The sequence below is a fragment of the Silene latifolia genome, chromosome 5 (genome assembly GCF_048544455.1).
Source record: "Silene latifolia isolate original U9 population chromosome 5, ASM4854445v1, whole genome shotgun sequence".
NCBI classification, from domain to species: Eukaryota; Viridiplantae; Streptophyta; class Magnoliopsida; order Caryophyllales; family Caryophyllaceae; genus Silene; species Silene latifolia.
Genome location: NC_133530.1, coordinates 5,008,155 through 5,027,658, shown reverse-complemented (window position 1 = coordinate 5,027,658; position 19,504 = coordinate 5,008,155). Strand labels below are relative to the sequence as shown.

At 35.2% G+C, this 19,504-nt stretch overlaps 2 protein-coding genes across 3 annotated transcripts; one reads left to right on the top strand and one right to left on the bottom strand.

Moving 5' to 3' along the window:
- The first annotated feature begins 210 nt into the window (after window positions 1–210).
- Window positions 211–6,435, top strand: LOC141656491 (long-chain-alcohol oxidase FAO1-like). Its single transcript, XM_074463401.1, has 3 exons — window positions 211–533; window positions 1,227–1,499; window positions 4,525–6,435. Exons 1-3 carry the CDS (start codon window positions 267–269, stop codon window positions 6,280–6,282), a joined length of 2,298 nt encoding a protein of 765 aa, XP_074319502.1. The 5' UTR covers window positions 211–266; the 3' UTR covers window positions 6,283–6,435.
- A 387-nt stretch (window positions 6,436–6,822) lies between these two features.
- LOC141656490 (phosphate transporter PHO1-like) lies at window positions 6,823–19,377 on the bottom strand. 2 transcript variants are annotated; one of them, XM_074463399.1, is made up of 15 exons: window positions 19,002–19,377; window positions 17,390–17,476; window positions 16,719–16,962; window positions 12,905–13,247; window positions 12,360–12,408; window positions 11,416–11,487; window positions 10,868–10,997; window positions 10,107–10,233; window positions 9,361–9,610; window positions 9,115–9,219; window positions 8,968–9,012; window positions 8,566–8,718; window positions 7,660–7,944; window positions 7,438–7,577; window positions 6,823–7,292 (listed from the first exon to the last, which is right to left on the bottom strand). In XM_074463399.1, the coding sequence occupies exons 1-15, from the start codon at window positions 19,260–19,262 to the stop codon at window positions 7,202–7,204; spliced, it is 2,382 nt and encodes a 793-aa protein (XP_074319500.1). In that variant the 5' UTR covers window positions 19,263–19,377; the 3' UTR covers window positions 6,823–7,201. The 2 variants fall into 2 exon arrangements, with proteins under 2 accessions (XP_074319500.1, XP_074319501.1); XM_074463400.1 differs by having other exon boundaries at window positions 12,905–13,217; window positions 19,002–19,356.
- Between the last annotated feature and the right edge of the window lie 127 nt (window positions 19,378–19,504).

Sequence of the window (19,504 nt, the reverse complement as noted above, 5' to 3'; positions counted from 1 at the left end):
TACTTGCTTTTTTCATTGTTAGAAAAATTAAGCACTTTCGCGCATCAAATTCTAGAACGGCCTCTGATAGGGAGTAATAATTGGACATCATGAATTTTCAACAAACAAACTTGAATGAATGTACTCCATAATTGGTACCAATCGTTGTCATACATGATGAGCAAATAACTTAGAGCCACATAACCAGAGCATGTCCAAAACAAACAAATTGCATACGTAGTACTTCCCAACTTGCTATAAATACACAAACCAAAAAAGAAAAAAAAATGCAAAGCAACACTTACAACATCAAAACACTAGAGCAAAAAAAAATGAAGAAAGTAGGTGAAAGTAGTCATCCAAAATTAAGGAAATCATATGAACAAAAGAGCTGCAATCCTCCATTAATGTCTTCCTCAGAAATGGAGTCCTTAACTAGCATTTGTGAAGCCATTTTTCCTCCACTTGATCCTCCTTCTCATCTTGATCATGTTAATGATTCTACTAAAACCTTTTTCAATTTCTCTGGTTCCCAAAGAAATATCCCTAGTGAGGTAATATACGCGCGTTTTATTTATATCGACTTTACAAATGTCAGATAGTTTAGCTGGTATATATAATTAGAGAGTTTGATGTTCATGTTTGAGTTTCCAATATTGTTATTAGCATCATGCCATCATAATAGCCCATACAACTCCCTTCAAACCAAATCGATAATCATTTTAGGACTAAGGCTTTGTTGTTATTATCGTTAGTTATTATGGTAAAGCAACAAAATAATCTATGAAGCTATAGTACCGATAATTTTGAAGTTAGATAAGATGAATTTCATCTTATCTCCTCAATTTAACTAAAACCTATAACTATTATTTGTTAAAAATGTGTTTCTCTGTTTTCAATCTTTTATTTATCAGTTTTTGTAACGTGTGTCCTTAAGACAGATATCAAAAACCTAATTAAAGAAATCCACAATAATGTTTTATGAAATATGAGTAAAATGTATTAATACTTCAATTTCTCGTGATATATTCTTTCAGATATTTCTTTATGTATGTTTTAAAGGACACACGTTTAGAAAAACTGTTTATTTATTCTATTTAGTACGATCATATTTCCACGAATAAAATCGTGCCACGAATATGTTTAGGCAAATTGTCAAATCATGAGAATTGGTGTTTCAATAAACTAGCATTATCATTGGCCATTATTTATTGTTTTTGGTAACAATATGTTTTTGGTGGTTGAAGTCTGCAGAAGTGATAATGACCAAGGTGTTACCAGAAGCAGTAATTTTGGTAAGGGTGGTACTATGGTTACTATCAACAAGAATAGGAACATTTTTACTGTGTGGGTCACTTTGCATTGGTAAATCATTCCCTTATATCACAAAGTTTCCACAATTACCAATTGATAGAAGGGAAAAAATTCTACAAAATTGGTCAAACATCAAGTTCTTCAGTCCTCTAAGATTAATTTTCTTCTTCATCAAGGCTTTGTGCCTCTACCATGTCTTCTCCTCGGTAATTTCTATTTTCACCTTTCAACTTTATTTTAGTGTTCTTTATTACTCCGTTGTCTCAATTATTTGTTTGTCTTCTTTATCTTCTGTGAGCTGTGTTATTATGTTAAATCTCATAATTATTTTTCTACATGGACTCGAGTTTTTCATTTGTTAATTATTTCTGCAAATACTACCGAGTATGATTTTTTTATCACTAAGTCCATAAATAGAAATAACGATACTTATGTTTTTATTCATTCTTCTATGTGTTTAGCACAAATAATGTAAAAGAAAAAGCTAAAATACCGAAACTTGTCCGTTATTAGAGCGACTAGTGAACATGTTTATCCTCATTTGTATAGACCGGGGTAGGTTGCTAGGTGTTTTTATGTGGCTACTAGTCCATCTACCAAGCTGAGGAGAGCTTACTTATGAGCGAGTTGTTCCCTTGACATTAAGAGCATGTTTGGATTTGCTTAAAATGAGTTTCTATTTTTTAAACTTAATTTTTCAAAACTAGTTTTCAAGAAATAGAAACATCAAATTGATGGTTCTATTTTTATAGGCAAAAACATGGTATTTGAGCTTTTGAGAATCTACTATTAGCTTCTAAATTTATGATATGGCCAAAAGGTGTTTTTAAGTCCAAAAATACTTTGGCCATATTTGCTAAACATCGGATTAATTTCAGCATAAGCAGATTGCAATGGCAAATTAGAAATGACAGATTTTAACAGAAGGTTTGACTAGCTATTATAATTAGCAGAATTAATATGAGTGTTTGGTAACTGACAGATTACCATTAGTAGATTGTTAGTTTTTATTATAAAATGTAAAATTTCCTAGTTTAGAATATGCTAACCAATATGCTTGGGTAAGCAGGCATATTGACCCCAAATATGTTGTTTCAATATCTCCCTCCAATTCTATGTATTCTTCCCTTTGTTTATGGGCACGGGAATTAAGGAGAATAATAAAATAAGAGTAAAAAGTTGGGTGGGTTTGGTGGTTGGAGAGAGGGATGAATAATTATGAGTTAAATAAGGAGTGGTGGGGCCAAAACTTTAAGAAAAGTAATAAAATATGAGTAAAAGTGTTGGGTGGGGTTTGGTGATAGAAGAGAGAAATGAATAAAATAAGAGTAAAAGTTTCCAAAATAAGAAAGGGGAAGAAAACCTGAATAATCCGTTTTAGGAAATAGGGAAGAATATATAGAATAGGAGGGAGTATTACCAAACACTAAAATCGGCATATTGACTGGTCAAACATGTTAACACCCTTAAATATGCTAAAAATTGGCCAATATACCATTTACCAAACAGGGTCTTTAAAAAACAAGGCCAAACACAAACTAGGCCTTGTTTGGTAATCAGCAGATTGATATTAGCAGAAGCAGATTGGTCAAGCAGATTATAAATAACAGATTGGATTAACAGGTTTGACTAGTATATTTCAATTAGCAGATTTAGTAGAAGTGTTTGGTAATTAGCAGATTTTGGTTAATAGATTGTTGTATCTATGTGTAGATTGTTGACGGATTCATATTTCACAATCTACTAATGTGAATATGCTGGGTAGAGCAGCATATTGGAAAATAGTAGATTGAGCTCCAATCTACTCTTTCAATATGCCATTTACCAAACACTCAAAATAGTAGATTGGTGAGTCAAACATGCTAAAAGCCTTGAATATGCTGAAAATTTCCCAAACCGCCGTTTACCAAACACCCCCTAAATTTACACACTCTAACTAATAAGCTGTCGTTAATCCTAATTTCCTCTACCAAATTAAATACTACTCCCTCGATCCCTCCCATTTAACAATTTTCTTTTTTAGGAATATATTAATAAAACGTAAAGAATCTGTTGAATGAGAGGGACTTCGACTCTACGAGTTACTTGGTACTCCGTATAACTTTGTATTCGGTAACAAATATGGAAAGTATTTGTTTAACCTGGAAGTAAATGCTGCGTAATGCGTACAGTAGTATACTCCCTCCATTCAACTCCACTTTACAAGTATTCTATTTCCGTCCATTCAACTCCACTTTACAGGTTTCCTTATTTGGACATGTAAAAGACCTTTCTATCCTTATTGAAAATCTATATTTACAAAAAATGCCATTCATACCCCACACAAATCCACCATAAAACTCACCTTTATATTTTTTTAATATCTTTAACCCCACCATTCCCTTTCCCTATGTACTTTTAATAGTTTTTTTAATCCGTTTCTTAATACCCGCGCAAAAAGCATAGTTGCAAAGTGGAGTTGAATGGAGGGAGTATTGTTCAACAACATCTCTTTAATTGATATGGCCCAGTAATTAATACTTAAACAGCTCTATGATAAATACACAGGTTCATGCATTAAAGCTTGATTAGATGTGTTAACAATGAGACAGCTGCTAATTAATTGCAATATAACATGAACCACTAATTATTTGATTATTTACGACTATTTGAACCACTATTTTATTTTGTGACAAATACATCGCTCACTCGGTATTAACTTCAGCTATAAACTAATGCTGAAGCTTTTTTAATCATTTAAATTAGGTTTAGTATTTTTTTTTCTAAAGACGGTTTTAAGAGTGACACACCATAAAGTAGTCCATATATTTGGTCAAACATCAAAGCTGACCCGGCCTGCCCGGACCCAACCACCCTTGGGTTGATATTTACCCGGCCCACGTGATTAGCGCGGCCCAACCCGTCAAAAACTAGGGCCTGGCCCTGGGTCGAACAAATCCAACCCCGCCAGGTCGTTTTAGGCATTTTTACGACCTCGTTTCCAAGACTAGAAAAAATGTTTCAGAATTATCGCATTATGATTATGAGTTCAATTATTTGAATCCGATCCGAAACTTTTCAAGTTGTCTGAAAAGCAGACTAGTTACTAAAGTTTACAGTTCTCCTATCTTGTAATGCTGCTTCTAATTAACGCCCACCAGAGGTGGGGTAAGGAGAGATCGGATGTATAAAGACTCACATTGCATAAAAAAAAGATGAATTCAAATCATAATATTGGACAATTTTGAACAGGTGGATGACAAATGCAACAATCCAACATGGGAAGCTATAGGCTACAAACCAGAGAACACTACTACAACCGACAATAATAAGAAAGAGCGGCCTTTGGAAAAGGGTATTATTGAGACTCTCTACGAGACTCCGTCAAGTCTTCTTCAGTCACTCGCTAGCAAAGGTCTCCAGGTCACAGAAGACCCTCAAAACAACCTTTACAAGATAAAGTGTGATGTCGTAATTGTGGGATCTGGCTGTGGGGGCGGCGTAGCAGCTGCTATCCTAGCTGGGGCTGGCCAAAAGGTGGTTGTCCTTGAGAAAGGGAATTACTACACGTCATCCGACTACTCCTCCCTAGAAGGTCCGTCAATGGAAGAGCTTTACGATAGAAGTGGCAAGATTCCAACCACTGACGGATCTGTCACGCTACTAGCAGGCTCTGCAGTTGGGGGTGGTACAGCTGTCAACTGGTCAGCGGCTCTGAATACGCCAGATGAGGTTCTAAAAGAGTGGTCCGAGGAAAATGGGTTAGCCCTGTTTGGCAGCCCACGGTACAGGTTTGCCATGGAATGTGTAAACCAGAGGCTTGGTGTTACTAAAGGCTGTGTGAAAGAAGGGTTTCAAAATCAGGTCTTGAGAAAAGGGTGTGAGAATCTAGGGTTTGAAGCCGATAGGGTTCCGAGAAACTCATCTGAAAGTCACTATTGCGGGTCTTGTTATTGTGGGTGTAAGTCCGCGGACAAGCAAGGGACTGATGTCACCTGGTTAGTTGATGCTGTCAACATGGGTGCAGTGATCATTACTGGCAGTGAGGCTACAAAGCTTCTATTTAACCAAAACAAAGACGGAAGACATAAAAAGAAAAGGTGCATCGGACTGGTTGCAACTTCACTCAATGAAAAAATCACTCGAAAGTTTCAGATTGAAGCGAAAGTGACTATCTCAGCATGTGGTTCATTACTGACACCTCCCCTTCTGAAGTCTAGTGGACTGAGAAACAAGCATATTGGGAAGAATTTTCACATTCACCCTTCCCTAATGGTTTGGGGATACTTCCCTCCGGAAGGGCCCACTTCCGAGTTTGAAGGCAAGGTTTTTGAGGGCGGGTTAATTACATCAGCCCACAAGGTCTTCTCGGAGCAAGGGTCTTCTTCTATGCCAAGAGCCCTGATAGAGACACCTGCACTTGGGCCAGGAGCCTGTGGTGTGTTAATCCCGTGGGAGTCGGGAATGGATGTAAAGAAGCGGATGTTAAGGTATTCTAGAACGGCAAATTTGTTTGTGATGATTAGAGATGAAGGGTCAGGGGAAATCAGGTCCAAGACCAGGATAACTCACAACTTGACTCGACTAGACCGAGAAAATATGACCGTCGGACTAAGGCGGGCCCTTCAGATTATGATAGCAGCAGGGGCGGTTGAGGTCGGGACTTACAGGAGTGATGGTCAGAGACTAGAATGCAAAGGGAAGACTGCTGAAGAAATCGAGGAGTTTCTTGGGTCAGTTTTTGCAACCAGGGGACCGCTATCAGACCGTTTCTGGGGAAACTACAGTTCGGCTCATCATATGGGGAGTTGCAGGATGGGGAAGTCCGAGAAAGATGGGGCGGTGGATGAAAATGGGGAGAGTTGGGAAGCAGAAGATCTGTTTGTTTGTGATGGAAGTGTTCTACCCAGTGCTGTCGGTGTCAATCCTATGATCACTATACAGTCTACTGCTTACTGTATTTCTAAGAAACTTGCTGAGTCTCTGAAGAACAGAGAGTACATAGGTTAACAGTTTATTTGTTTTCATTATTACTGTCTTCTCTTTCTATTTTTTCTGTATTATTGGCTTGTAATAACTTGTGTGTTGTTCTCTTCAGATAAGAGCAATAAAGTTACCTCAGCATTTAAACTCCAGTTGTATAAGTCCATAGAAATTTTACAGGAGAAGATATTGAATTATAGCCCGGGTTTGAACTTTGAACCCTGGTCTATGGGCACTACGTTTCAATGACATGTTCTGTAATGTTTTGTCGGTTTAAAAGAAATCCTATAAAAGGCAGTATCGACGTAGATGGGTGGCTAACTAGAATTCTCAAAACAATGTGATTAATAAAAGTTGTGTTACCCCGACTCTCCGACATGGGTGTCGTGCCTGACACGTGTCGAGTGTCTGATACGGCTATTTTGTGCAAATTTTTCAATTTTTTGGTCTAAAGTGATGTGTCGAAGTGTCGGTATTGTGTCGGACACAATAGGTGTCAGACACGCAACATGACAGCTAAGTGAAGTGTCGGAGTAACACAGATAAAAAGAATCAACTTAAAGTGGATTGTGATAATAATGCAATTCTACAAACTTCAAAAGTTTATTGCTTTCAAGAATCAAGATCTCATTGTTACAAAGAAAAAAAAAAGAAATTGAGATACATTGATGTTAATATAGAGCTATGTAGAAGTTAATGATGGTCCAAAGATTATGAACAAGCATTAAAGATTATAGCTGAACGGAGTAAATTTCGAGTGGGCGCACCTTCTTTATACAGAAGTGGGTTGGAAAGTTGCTGTTGGTGGTTAAATCTTCTGTGAATGAAATGAACGAGAGAGATTTTCACTGGTGCTTGATGAAAAATAGAGCAGCCATCTCCAATTTCATTAAATATACTCCATACTTGATTAAGGTTATATGTTAATTTCGCAATGAATGTTCGTTCAGTCATCAAAATCAGTTTCTCGGAATGGCAAAGGAACCGTCTTTACTGCCCTGAACTTTCCCACATTGTTTAGGTGCTCATTCTCCAATCTGTTATAAGATGTAAAACCCAGGGAGTAAAATGTTAGGAAAGACGGTACCATAAGGTTACTGGACGGTCACCAAGTCTAACTGCAGGACAGTCTAACCAGAAACATGAACTCGCAAATATGCTTGCAGCTAATAAAGGGATTACCTATAGAAATTCCAATGCCCACGTCGAATTACTTCTAAAGAAGCCAAGGAAAAGTCTAAAAACTTGGCCTCTACATTTCCAACTTTGTTTAATCTCATCACGCTTTCGACCCAAGCAACTCTAAGGACCAAATTGATAACCTGCAATGCAGAAATTCCATTTTTACTGCTCGATTTTTGACATGTAACTGGAAATAAAAAAGGAAAACAGTGGGAAACTTACTATGGATATATAGTAAACGGATTTGTTCTTCAAAACAAGATCATCCCTGAGCCATGGGTTTCTCGAACTGTGGTCGAAAAAGCCCCAGTCTTGCACAAAATCCCAGTATAGCTGGTATATCGTAGCAATGACAGAAGTCGCAACAACTAAAATAGTGAAAAATACTGTAGGTTCCTGTTGTTGGGCATATGTCAACCTAGCCCCAGCTGCAATCATGGCCGATACGTACTTGCCCAAATTAGCCAATTGTTTCACGTCGGATTCGTCAAACCATCTTCTAGCACACTTGAACATTCAATAAATGGAGAAAATGAGACCAAAATATCAAAAGAAAATGCTAGTTAGAGGGCTTATTGATACTTACATTATCTACAGAAGTACAAAACGAATACAACACATCTTTCACGTTTAACTAAACTTGGCAAAATTGACCCGATCCAAATAAACCTGGTACAAGACCTTTAAAAATAGCCCTAAATATAACAGCCTGAATGACTGGAAACTTGAACCGACCGATGCGACCAATATGATATCGACCCAACTCGAAAATGATACAAAATGACTAATTTTAAAATCACACCAAAAAAATTCAGCATTAATTAAAAATTACAAATAAAGAAATTTAATGAACTTGGCCCACTCAGATCAGATTGACCTATCAGGTACCATTGACCCAAAAATGATCTGAGCCGAATCAACCCATTCATAGGACGCCCTGAGAAGACTGAACCTGAAATGACCTTACCCGACCCCAATGAACCATTTACTGTGTCTAAGTGTGTAATCAGTTGAAAACTTGAAATACTAAGGCAAGTAAATACAGCACTTTAAATTGAAAAGCGCTTGAAAAATTGAAATGACAGATATATAAGAAGTGGCAATTAAATGTGAAGTAGAACAGTTTACCTGCATAGCACGCCAATAATATGGTGCAAAGGAGATCACATAGGCAAGCTCTTTGTACAGCTTTCCTTTCTTGCAGACATCATAGGGGTACGAACCCAAACTGTTAGCCAGAAAATAACATGCCGTCGTTTCCATGTGCCTAAGAAGAGGAATCTGCAGAATGTACAATTTAAAAACACATTATGATGGATTATACTTCAGCGGACAATGAGTCTGTTTATGAGACAGTCATGATCTCATATACAATACTAACTCAAATCCTTATGTAAACTGTAATCCTCAATTGATAACTCCATAAAAGGTTATGAAGTAGTCTCTTATAAGATCGTCTCATGTTAAATTAATGTAAGAACATGTAAGACCATCTCATATAAGTTTGTCTGCTGAGTTTAGCATGAGTACCTGGCTAGTCAGCTGGTCAGCCATGAAGAAATCTACCATCACAACCTAGAAAAATTCAAAGAATTAATTCAATCAATCAATATCACAGCTTCAAAGCATAGCCATGAAAATATGTAATGGAGAGAATACTATGTTTTGCATGCACACCTTGTAAAGTGGAGAGAGCACTATGTTACGTATCACCTTCAGGAAGCAATATCGAGTTGGACGATAAAATACGTTGATGGGGCACATCAACAATGCGAAAAAGACCTGAGAACCAACATAAAGACCGAGTTAAAAAATTTTATCTACTTATCGATGGCAATCTAACCCCTTTGGTAAATAATGCGTGGTTTTACAATTAATGTGTAAGATAATGAAAGAAAAGAAGGGTTTTTCGTAATGACTGACCAATAGAAGGATGCCAGGAATGGCGTCAATTTGCTGAGGAGGGAAACCTTTAGACCTTAAAATGAGGTGCAAGACCAAGGCACCAACAACAGCAGTCATCAAAGAGGTGCATACTAGGAAAGCATCCCTGTACTTAAGGGCTGTTTTTGGATTGAACTCAAATATGAATGTATAGTTGATTCTTGTGGCCTTCCACATTAGCAAATTACATCCATACATGAACAGATGCAAACCCAGAAGTGCGAAAGTGCTGCACAGAAACTCTATAAGTTATAAATCATGCAAAGTTAAGAGCGAATTCTAATTCTTTAATGTTTATAGTATATTCAACCCCACCGTCCTTTTGTTCTTCTAGGTAACTTGAGAGGCTCAGACTAATAGAGGAAGGGGCGGAGAGGGGAGGGGGGTCGCCTCAACTAGAAGGCAACCCTACCTTTGTCTCGTATGTTATCTGTTTGAATCCTTGTGTGCTAAAGATAAGGTAAATAAACTGGGATGACACTTATAAACTTGTTGATGTAGTTGCGAAGGGTGGAACTTAGCTGGAGATATAAAGTACAACCGCTCCTGAGAACAGGGTTGAGAACAGATTGGATATCACAAATTCTTGTATAAGGTTGGCTAGAACAAGAATTTGTGTAAATTACTGTAAAACCAACTACCATTTGACTAACATCCCAAAAAAAAATTTACATGTATCTGTCATGTTTTGTTAGCTAATATTCAGGATAAAGAATGAATAAAACCTGAAAATTGGATAGACTGTCTCCATGTAACCGGGATCATCTCTGTATCCGCGAGAGAACAAGCCAGAAAGATGTGCCAAAATTGCGTATATAGCAAAAAGGGTAACAAAACAGCCCGTGAATAATCCTGGTCAAGCAAAAGAAAGTTGAAGTTCATCCAAAATAAAGACAGAGAAAAAAGAATGACATAGACATCCCTAGAATTAAGAACAATATATCAGAAGTGAATTATCTCTTCATTTCAGTATGTCTGTTGAGTTCAACTGCACAATTGTTTTTCCCAAGTCCATAATAAGAGTATAAGACACAGATCAGCTCAATGAAGCGTCAAAGTAACATAAAATCAATTACGTGTCAAAAAAGAAACTCGGCCACAGAGAGAATACCAGTGCATTTATAAGCTATTGCTTCAATTCTTATCAACGGTTAGACAAACTTCTGTGGTTAAAACATTCTATTCTACATTAGACTAACATCTAAACTGAGGCCACAATGTGCACCTTCTATTTAAGAAAAGGGAAACAAAAGCATTCATCACACAGCACATATTATTAATTCTAGGTTTCTGTAACAGTCGTAGTATCGGCTATTGACGCCTAATTTCGTGAAATGCGGCAAATATCACCTCAAAATACGGTAAAATGCGTTCGTACTGATCTTCAAAGCCTTAACAAAATAGTCACATTTAGGCGTTGCCGACCTCCATTTAATACCCTATTGTCATTTCTTACTAATAACCATTACTAAAAATATACACTCACCAACAAGAAAAGTAATCATGTGAGAGTCTTTCTGTTGTTGGGGGCGCAAATATTTCATTGCCTTTTTCCTGTCATCTTCAGCAAAGTGCTTGATGAATAAGGATTCCACTTCGTCCATTAATTTAACCACCTTTATGAAACCACAATCACCACTAGATTAAATTATAGTCATAATTATAATAACTAAAATAAAGTTTACACAACTTATAAAGTTAATCCTTTGCCTATTTAACCAGTCGGCTATAGAAAATTGTGCAACTGTTAAAAGCAACAGCAATCAGGCAGCCTAAAACCCTTTAAAGGACATATTGCTTCCAATTTGCAACAGTCTTAAAGAATTCCACTATGTGGTAAAAAAGTTTCATAGTGGGGGTGGGGTTCGGAGTTCAAGACTTATTCCGATAGTTTATGATAACATCGTCTTACTGTACAACGACTCGCTAAACCTTTGGTGAGTAAATGGTGTGTGACGAGTTAAACAAATTCTATCAATAGATTGCATGTTATACGCAGTATTAACCATTACCAAATTGCTTCAACTTCGTTACCTTGTCAGAACTGATAAAATTAGACCTCTTTACAGTCTTCAGATAATTACATGATGCTTGTTGGTTGGCTACCTGTAAATAAAAATATAATCTCGCATTAATTTTCATTGTGGGAAATATAATAGGGCAAATATATTTTACTTATTATGGGAATATAGTTAAAATTTCTTTTTTTATTTAAAAAAGCTTATCTGATTCATTCTCAAATTTTACAATAATCAGCGATTTTGACCATATAAGAAAATTTACAAAGGCTGTTTTTTCCAATCGAAAATTACAGACATTTTGAGCTAGGCCAGCTTCCGAAACTATGTCTCCACCCTACTATATGAATAATGACATTTAACATAAACGACTAGCAACGTGCTTTCATTTCAGATGGTGCTCAAAGACTCTCTTTGCTTTGGGTCTGGACTGCCACAGAGTATCAAAATGACTCCCTATACTCGGTGCCCTTCTTATATTATGAAGTAATCGTCTTCTGATACAATTCTTAACACATTTTCATTACAGTCGTCTAGAAACAGCCTCTCAGTATTGTTAACACGTAGGGAAAGCTATGTACATCCGACTTGGCGACCTCACGTCGGCTTTCGCAGGAGCACTTGATGCACTAAGGTAACATTATTGTGGTTGTGGCATAAAAGACAAGCTATATTTATAAATGGCTAGAAATAACTATATATGATGCATTCAAACAGTTTATTATCTGAAAACCCCTTTTGCTAAATAAGTATAAAGATGCTGATTGAAAAAACTACACCCTAAACCATTATCTCCTGCCACAAGTGTGAAAGCAGATAAACCTTACCATGGAAACGAGTTTTGTGATTAAGGGAAAAAGTCGAAAACCATAATTAGTTGACATGAAAGTGATAAGCTAATAATCATTCTTGTCTGTTACACTAAAACAGGTAGATAAAAAAAGTGCATCAACATCATACCTTGTCAAATTTCTTGAGAATTTTTGTGAATGCTACCATGTTGAGTGAGCTATTAGGAGAAGTGATCAAATTAAATGTTAGGAAATCGTAGCAGAAAGGTAGCAATGCCAAATTTCAACAAGAACAAACTTCATCATCATCATGACCTTATAACCGCAATGATAATACATATATCAACTCGATTGAAAAGGGCACTTGAACATATAAAGTTAAACGCCCAACGAAAGATCACTTCTTTAATTTCTTGTATTCTTCTCGAATAACTCAAGCCAAATTCTTGTATGACACAGTCTTACGATTACTGGTAGACCGCGTTATTCCAAAGAAAAAACAACCACTTGCATAATTTTCAGAACTCATTTAATAATATAATTTCCCTAGTGAGACATTTGGCCAGTAACCATTTTCATAATGTTAGTGATCATTTTACGTTCAAGAACGAATTTTTAATTAATAAACATCTCATAAGCCTGTCATACAAGAAACTGCATGAAAAATCAACATGCCAAAATTACAGGATGTCATTTTCAGAAAGTTAGCAATACCTGTAAGTTTTCAGAAGGCCAAGACCCTTGTACAATTCCACAAATGCCCCTCTGATCATTTTCTCAGCACATTGTATTTTCTTCCTGCTAATAAGCTCCATAGGGGTATCTTTGCTAGAGGTGTTCACTAAATCCTCCCACAACATAGAGGTGACAGCAGAAATGGTTCGGGTTGGGTTGGTGGCCGGAATGTCGATTCTCAGGGCCATCTTGGGCTTCCCTTTCTTGGACTTAGCCCTTGTTGCTGCCCCAATAAAATTAAGCCCATTTTTCTCAAGAGCTGCTATAACTTCATCAGTCTGAGATGAGACATCTGAAGTTTCATTTGTTTCACACATGTTTTCTGCACAATTTTAGTTGCCATTTTGCTTTACCAATCAATAAACCCAATAAAAAATTTTAACTAATGGATCAATTTATCCACAACATAAATATATTAGACTAAAAGGTCAACATTTTCATTACTCAGGAATCGACAACCCCGGTAAGCTTCAACCCATTGCCACGTGGGTAGAACCGTCTCACTAAAAGTAAACAAATGATTGAGACGAACCATATTAGAATTTGTTCAGGCAATATACAGAACTAGACAACGCATTTTTTTGTTATCCAAGTCCTGATACTTCTCAGAGGAATTTAGACAAACAGTTGGTGGGCATAACAGGAAACCCAAAAAGTTCAATAAACCAAGAATTGTATACATCATCATCAAGTCATCAACGCATACGAGTACGAATAATTTTTTTGTAATTGGTCAGTGGATGTAAATAACAAGGAAAAAAATTGGAGTAGAAAGTAAGAGCGAGGCAACAAAATTGGGTGTTAGATTTATGTTGGTGTCCGATCCCGAGAAAAACCACCGGACGATAAGTAAGTTGAGAATTGAGATCGGTCAAATTATGACCCGATCCGTTCGACTTCTTTTTTCTAGGGTCAAGAAAGAAATCAAGACCCAAAAAATCTCGGTCCGGTAGAACCGTTGCGTTAAAAATAATTCAAAATTTTTATTAAAATATTAATATTAATATATTATATTTAAAATAATAATTAAAAATAATTATTTTTTATACTCTTAGTTACACAAATAATTAAAAAATCAATATTATACTATACGGAGTATAAATTTTCTAACCTTTAACAATAAAATAACTTATAATTTATAATTGTGTCGATATAATTAATGTAACCATTTAATTTGATTAAAATATTAATATTGAATATTTTTTAATTTTTAATTTATTTATTTTTTTAAAAATCGGTTTACATATGAGTAGAAAAAAGGCGTTGAAAATTATTTTTTGACCCTAACCCGACATGTAACCCGTATGACCTAACCCTTATTTGATTTGTTCCGTATAACCTGACCCGTGACCTGACTCGCCCGACCTATTTTACAGGTCTAGTTGAGATCATTGTCTTATTTTCGTGTTCAATCTCTAACTATTTTGCTATACGAAAGTAATATACTTGGTATTTCTTATGTTAGTGCATCAAAAGATTAGAAAAATAATACTCCCTCCTAGTCTATATAAACCTTCATATTCGTGGATGACACAAATACTAAGGGTGTTTGAATTAAATAAGCTAAAGTATTGTGGTAGGGTGAGGTAATTAGAGAGAGAGAAGGTATTGTTGGATAGATGAAAAGGGAAAGAGGGAATGTTATTTAGAGCATCCACAATAGATGAACCTCTAAAGAGGTTTGTCATATGACACATCACCAAATTAACAAACTTCTTCAATAACAAACTCATACATAACAATAGACAAACCTTTTCAAGATTCATGTTATATGACCCACTTCAAAATTATCCATTTTTTTCTCTCATATGTTGGGTACATTTTAGGGACCACTACTTGTCATGTCATCCCACAAACCTGTATACAAATATGTAACTATTGTCATCTATGAAACTCAAACCTCATTCCCAACAATAGAGAGGTTTGTCAAACCTCTAAAAAGTAGACAAACCTTTGTTGACAAACATCTATTGTGGATGCCCTTAGAATATGAGGGAGTATGAGAAAGGAGATGGAACACAAAATACCAAATCAGAGATGGTTTTCACTAATTTTAAGTTTAACGTTTCGACCTAGTCGAATTTTTCACTAATTTTAAGTCCAACTCATTTAGAAAATGATGATTTTTTTTTTAAGTTAATCGTCTTTACGAGAACTACAAATTGAAATTGTAGTTCTAGTAAAATCCTACAATTTAAAAACCATAAGTTTTTCAAAATATAGTTCTAAACTCGTAAACACGATTTTTATGGTCCTTAACATTTTCCGACTAACAAGAGGGGTATTGCTTGTATTGTACCTCCTACTATTATGATGACTATTTGAAGGTGGTGAATGATTTTTTTTTTTTTTTTTTTTTTTGGTGTTGATTAGGAGTATCCCTTAACGACAGTTGGGTCAATTTTCTTCGAAGTACTGAAGACAATTTAATGGGTTGACCCCTTCTAATTTTGACTTTTTTCATTTGTAAGAGTCAGGAATCAAACATCTAACCACTTATTTAAGAGATTTCTTATTTTTTTAGTTAGAAAATGGGGAGTATCAACCTCGAAAAGGTGGTGATAATAATAAGTAAATAAAAGAAAGAATGAGAGAAGTAATGTGGTCTGAAATCAGACCTCAGTCGTCAGGCACTTTAGGTCAGGTGTCTGCCACTTTGTATTTACGTTAGACACTTGAAGTCTGATAGATTTATTACTAAGAAAGTTGAAGAATGACATGTCTAGGAATATTTCAGGACTTAGATCATACGACAGTCGCATGCATATTCCTGCTGCTTTATGTGCCGTTTTTAGTCCATCAATTACTCAACTTGCATGGATTTCCTTATATTCATAATTTTTACATTTTATTTGTGGCCTATTTTTACGATTATAACAAAGATGCTAGTAGTTACCCACTATATACACATACTCATACTTTAGGAAAAATTAAGTACCTCACTCCAAAAATAAAGAATTTAGAGCAATCGATATTCAACAATGAACTGGACGCAACTTTAAGTTAGAAAAAATAGCCTCTTTCAATGAATATATTACAAGCACACTTCAAAATTATGTTTGACTTTAAAACCCTAATTTAAGCCCATATAAAACCAGGTAGGGTGGTAGCCAGGTTAAACCTTGAAACTTGCGGAAATGCAGGAGTTGAGAGGTCCCGGGTTCGACTACCAGCCGGGGTGATGATTACTTTGCCACTGCAGCCCCCGAAGGGGGTGGCTTACATGGTCCATGTGGTGGTGCGGGAATGCATAGGCTCGGGGGAGTCAACTCCCTCGTCAAAAAAAAAAAAGTAGGGGATTTTGGTCAGATTCATCATCACTATTAATTCTTTGGCGCAAGATATTCACTCCTTGGATTTTATCACTATCCTTAAATTGGCAAGACCATAACTAAAATGTCGAGGACAAATAAATAAATTAATTAATTAAAATGTCATTTATTCTAGCAAAATAAAAATCTTATTTAGAGTTATCGATATTTAACATTGAGTGTTAATTTTAGTTTCGCCTTAGCCAGTGGTGGAGCTAGGGGGGCTAGCAGGGGCGGTCGCCCCCCCTGGCGGATGAAATTTTCGAAGTTTTTAGATAAATTTTTCGAAATTTTTTTTGGGTACCTTATGAAATTAGTCGTTGCCCCCCCTAAAATTTTTCGCCCCCCCTAAGTTCAAATCCTAGCCCCGCCACTAGCCTTAGCAAATAGTTTAAGTTGAAGGCTTCTCCTACAAATTAAATTTTAAAATTCTAAATTTATCTACTAAATTAAATTTTCTTTCTGAATAAGAAAAGACATACCAGAACAATCCCAATTACGAGTCGATATCGAATCTGATCGAGAAAGACGTCCTCCATGCACGGATGAGTATGGTGACGTGAAATTTTTCCTGGAACGTTGATTAAAGACTTGTTTAAGGTCTAATAATATATCTAGTTGCTTAATTAGAGCCTCTCCTCTTTGTTGGAACTCTGTCTCCCTAGCCTTGTAAAAATTGTCTACCTTTTCTAGCTCCTCATCCAATCTCTCAAAAAATTTCTTCACCTACATATATAATGCATACCATTTTAATTAATTAATACCTCGTGTAATTAATTTATCAAGAAAAAATCGAGTAAGACTATCCTAATAAAATGTTACTCCGCGTCTTTATATTTGAGACACGTAACTCTAATATTTGATTTTTGTATTTAAGTACGATAGTAAGTCTCATGTAAGACAGTTCGATAGTACCTTATTTTCAAGCAAGCCAATAATCCCGATATACATAAATACATTTGCGTAATTGAACTAATTAAATAATTAAATTATTTGATGAACAAATTGTTGTCGAATGTTATTACATCTTCGTCCTGATCTTTTGTAGGGTGTGTGATTTTTTTTTGGGAGAAATATATTTTAATTAAAACTAAATAAATGATTGAGTTGTAGGCAGTAAGAATTATTAAATACGGAGTATTTTATTAAGCACCTCTTCTTCTTCCGAAAATAGTTGTGATAGCTCCGAGTCATGAAATTCGTGCTCAACTTCATCTTCTATAGAATTACTTTCCACCACCTGCAACATACAACTTCTTAATTCTCATAAAATTTATACTGTAGCTATTATCATGTAGGCCTTGTTTGGTAAACAGCGGATTAATTTCGACATAAGTAGATTGCAACGGCAGATTATAAATGGCAGATTATAACAGAAGGTTTGACTAACATATTATAATTAGCAGAATTAATTTGAGTGTTTGGTAACTGGCAGATTACGATTAGTAGATTGTTAGTTTTCTTTGTAAAATGTAGTAAAATTTCCTAGTTTAGAATATCTTTGACATTTGGGGTAAGATATTCTAAAACAAAGATATTGACCCCAAATATGCTATTTCAATATGTTGTTTACCAAACACTAAAATTAGCATATTGACTGGTCAAACATGCTAAAACCCTTGAATATGCTCAAAATTGGCCAATATGTTGTTTACCAAACAGGGCCGTAAAGTCGCTCGCCTAACACATTGTCAGATGGAATTTTGAAATATCGATTTAAAATAAATAATTATACACTTATAAAATATATTCCAAAAAATTTTCATACTCCGTATATATCAATTCAAAACACATTATACTACGAGTATGTATGTTCATAATGAAACTAAATTAGGCTCGTAACATAAAATATAATTCGAGTTTCTTTTGATTTATTTCGAACTATTTTTATCACCATAAATTATGATATTATTTCGAGTGCTTTTTCTATGATGATATAGTTTCTTTTGTTAGTACTCCTTTAATTTCACAATGGTTTCGTGATGATCTAACCAAATAACCGGCCTAATAATTATTACACACAATAGACAACACTTGGAACAAAATCTATGATTATTACATCAATTTCTCGGAAAAGTGAAGAAAGTGACATGCTTTCCTACAATTTAATACGAAAGCATACAAATCAACAAAAAAATTGCTTTTTCAAATCACTAAATTCTTATCTTAAGATTTCATTAATTTTCTTGTTATCGTATGCTATAATATATAAACGGTTTTTTTACGTGTATGCTTTTAATAGATATAAACTTGGACACTTGGTGGACTAATTAATAGAACTTATTTGAGACGGTTGTAACGTGAAATGGATCTAAAACAACTCTATACCTGATTAATAATGAGCGTTAGTTAATGTTACGTGTATTTTTGAATCTATTTCACGTTTAGAACGATTTTTAAGAGTGATTTACGTATTAAAATGACACCCTAACTAAAAACTTTACTTGGAAAATTATGTCAAATTACGTCAAATTTTGCTTCAATTTTGTTTATTACTATTTCTTCATTTTTTGCTAATAAATCCAAATACCGACTTTTTTTTTATCATTGTGATGATCCGAAATTTATGAAACATGTTCACGTAGCACGTTTATATTAACTTTTCCTAAAAATAAAATAAGTAAATAACACGTTTATAACAACCCCATCTTATTCATGTGAATAATCATTGATACGTTAGGTAGTGAAGTGCTATACATTAAATTAGAAAAAATAACTAAAAAAAAGTATAATAAGACCGTTTTACCGCGTGAGATGAATAATACCTCGTTGTCTTCCAGAGAAGAACTACTAGTACTATGAAGTTTAGAAGAGATAGAGGACACAAGAGAACGAGCCGAGTCGAAAAAGGAGTCGACGACCGAAGAACAATATTGGCCGGAGTTATGGTAAACTTGAGAAGATTGTTTTGGTTTACGAGAGAGTTTGATTTTCTTGACATTTTTCTTAAGTTGCCAATAATTGACAAAATAATCCTTCCATTCCGGGATAAGTTGTGCTTCTAATTCCTTTGAAAACTTTACCATTTATTCTTTTTTTCTTCTTCACAATAATCTATTTTCTTGGATGAAAAACAATGTATATATGCATAAAATGATGAAGGGGAGAAGGAAGGAAATGTTGAGTATTAGAAGGGAAATGGGCTTCTTCAAGCAAGTTTAGTAGCTTTATATAGAGTGGAGTATAGAGAATTGTGTTTGGTTGGTTATAATTAAATTAGAGTTTAATTGTCCCTTTTGGGTTGTGATTTGGTGTTAACAAATTCATC

Bases quoted from the DNA above. Each gene is read 5' to 3' on its own strand.
- LOC141656491 (XM_074463401.1), top strand. From the start codon at position 267: ATGCAAAGCAACACTTACAACATCAAAACACTAGAGCAAAAAAAAATG. The intron at 534-1,226 runs GTAATATACGCG...TGGTGGTTGAAG, and splicing joins AAAGAAATATCCCTAGTGAG to TCTGCAGAAGTGATAATGAC. The intron at 1,500-4,524 runs GTAATTTCTATT...AATTTTGAACAG, and splicing joins TCTACCATGTCTTCTCCTCG to GTGGATGACAAATGCAACAA.
- LOC141656490 (XM_074463399.1), bottom strand. From the start codon at position 19,262: ATGGTAAAGTTTTCAAAGGAATTAGAAGCACAACTTATCCCGGAATGG. The intron at 10,998-11,415 runs GTAACGAAGTTG...GGTTTCATAAAG, and splicing joins ATTTTATCAGTTCTGACAAG to GTGGTTAAATTAATGGACGA. The intron at 10,234-10,867 runs GTGAGTGTATAT...TTGCTTGACCAG, and splicing joins CATGATTACTTTTCTTGTTG to GATTATTCACGGGCTGTTTT.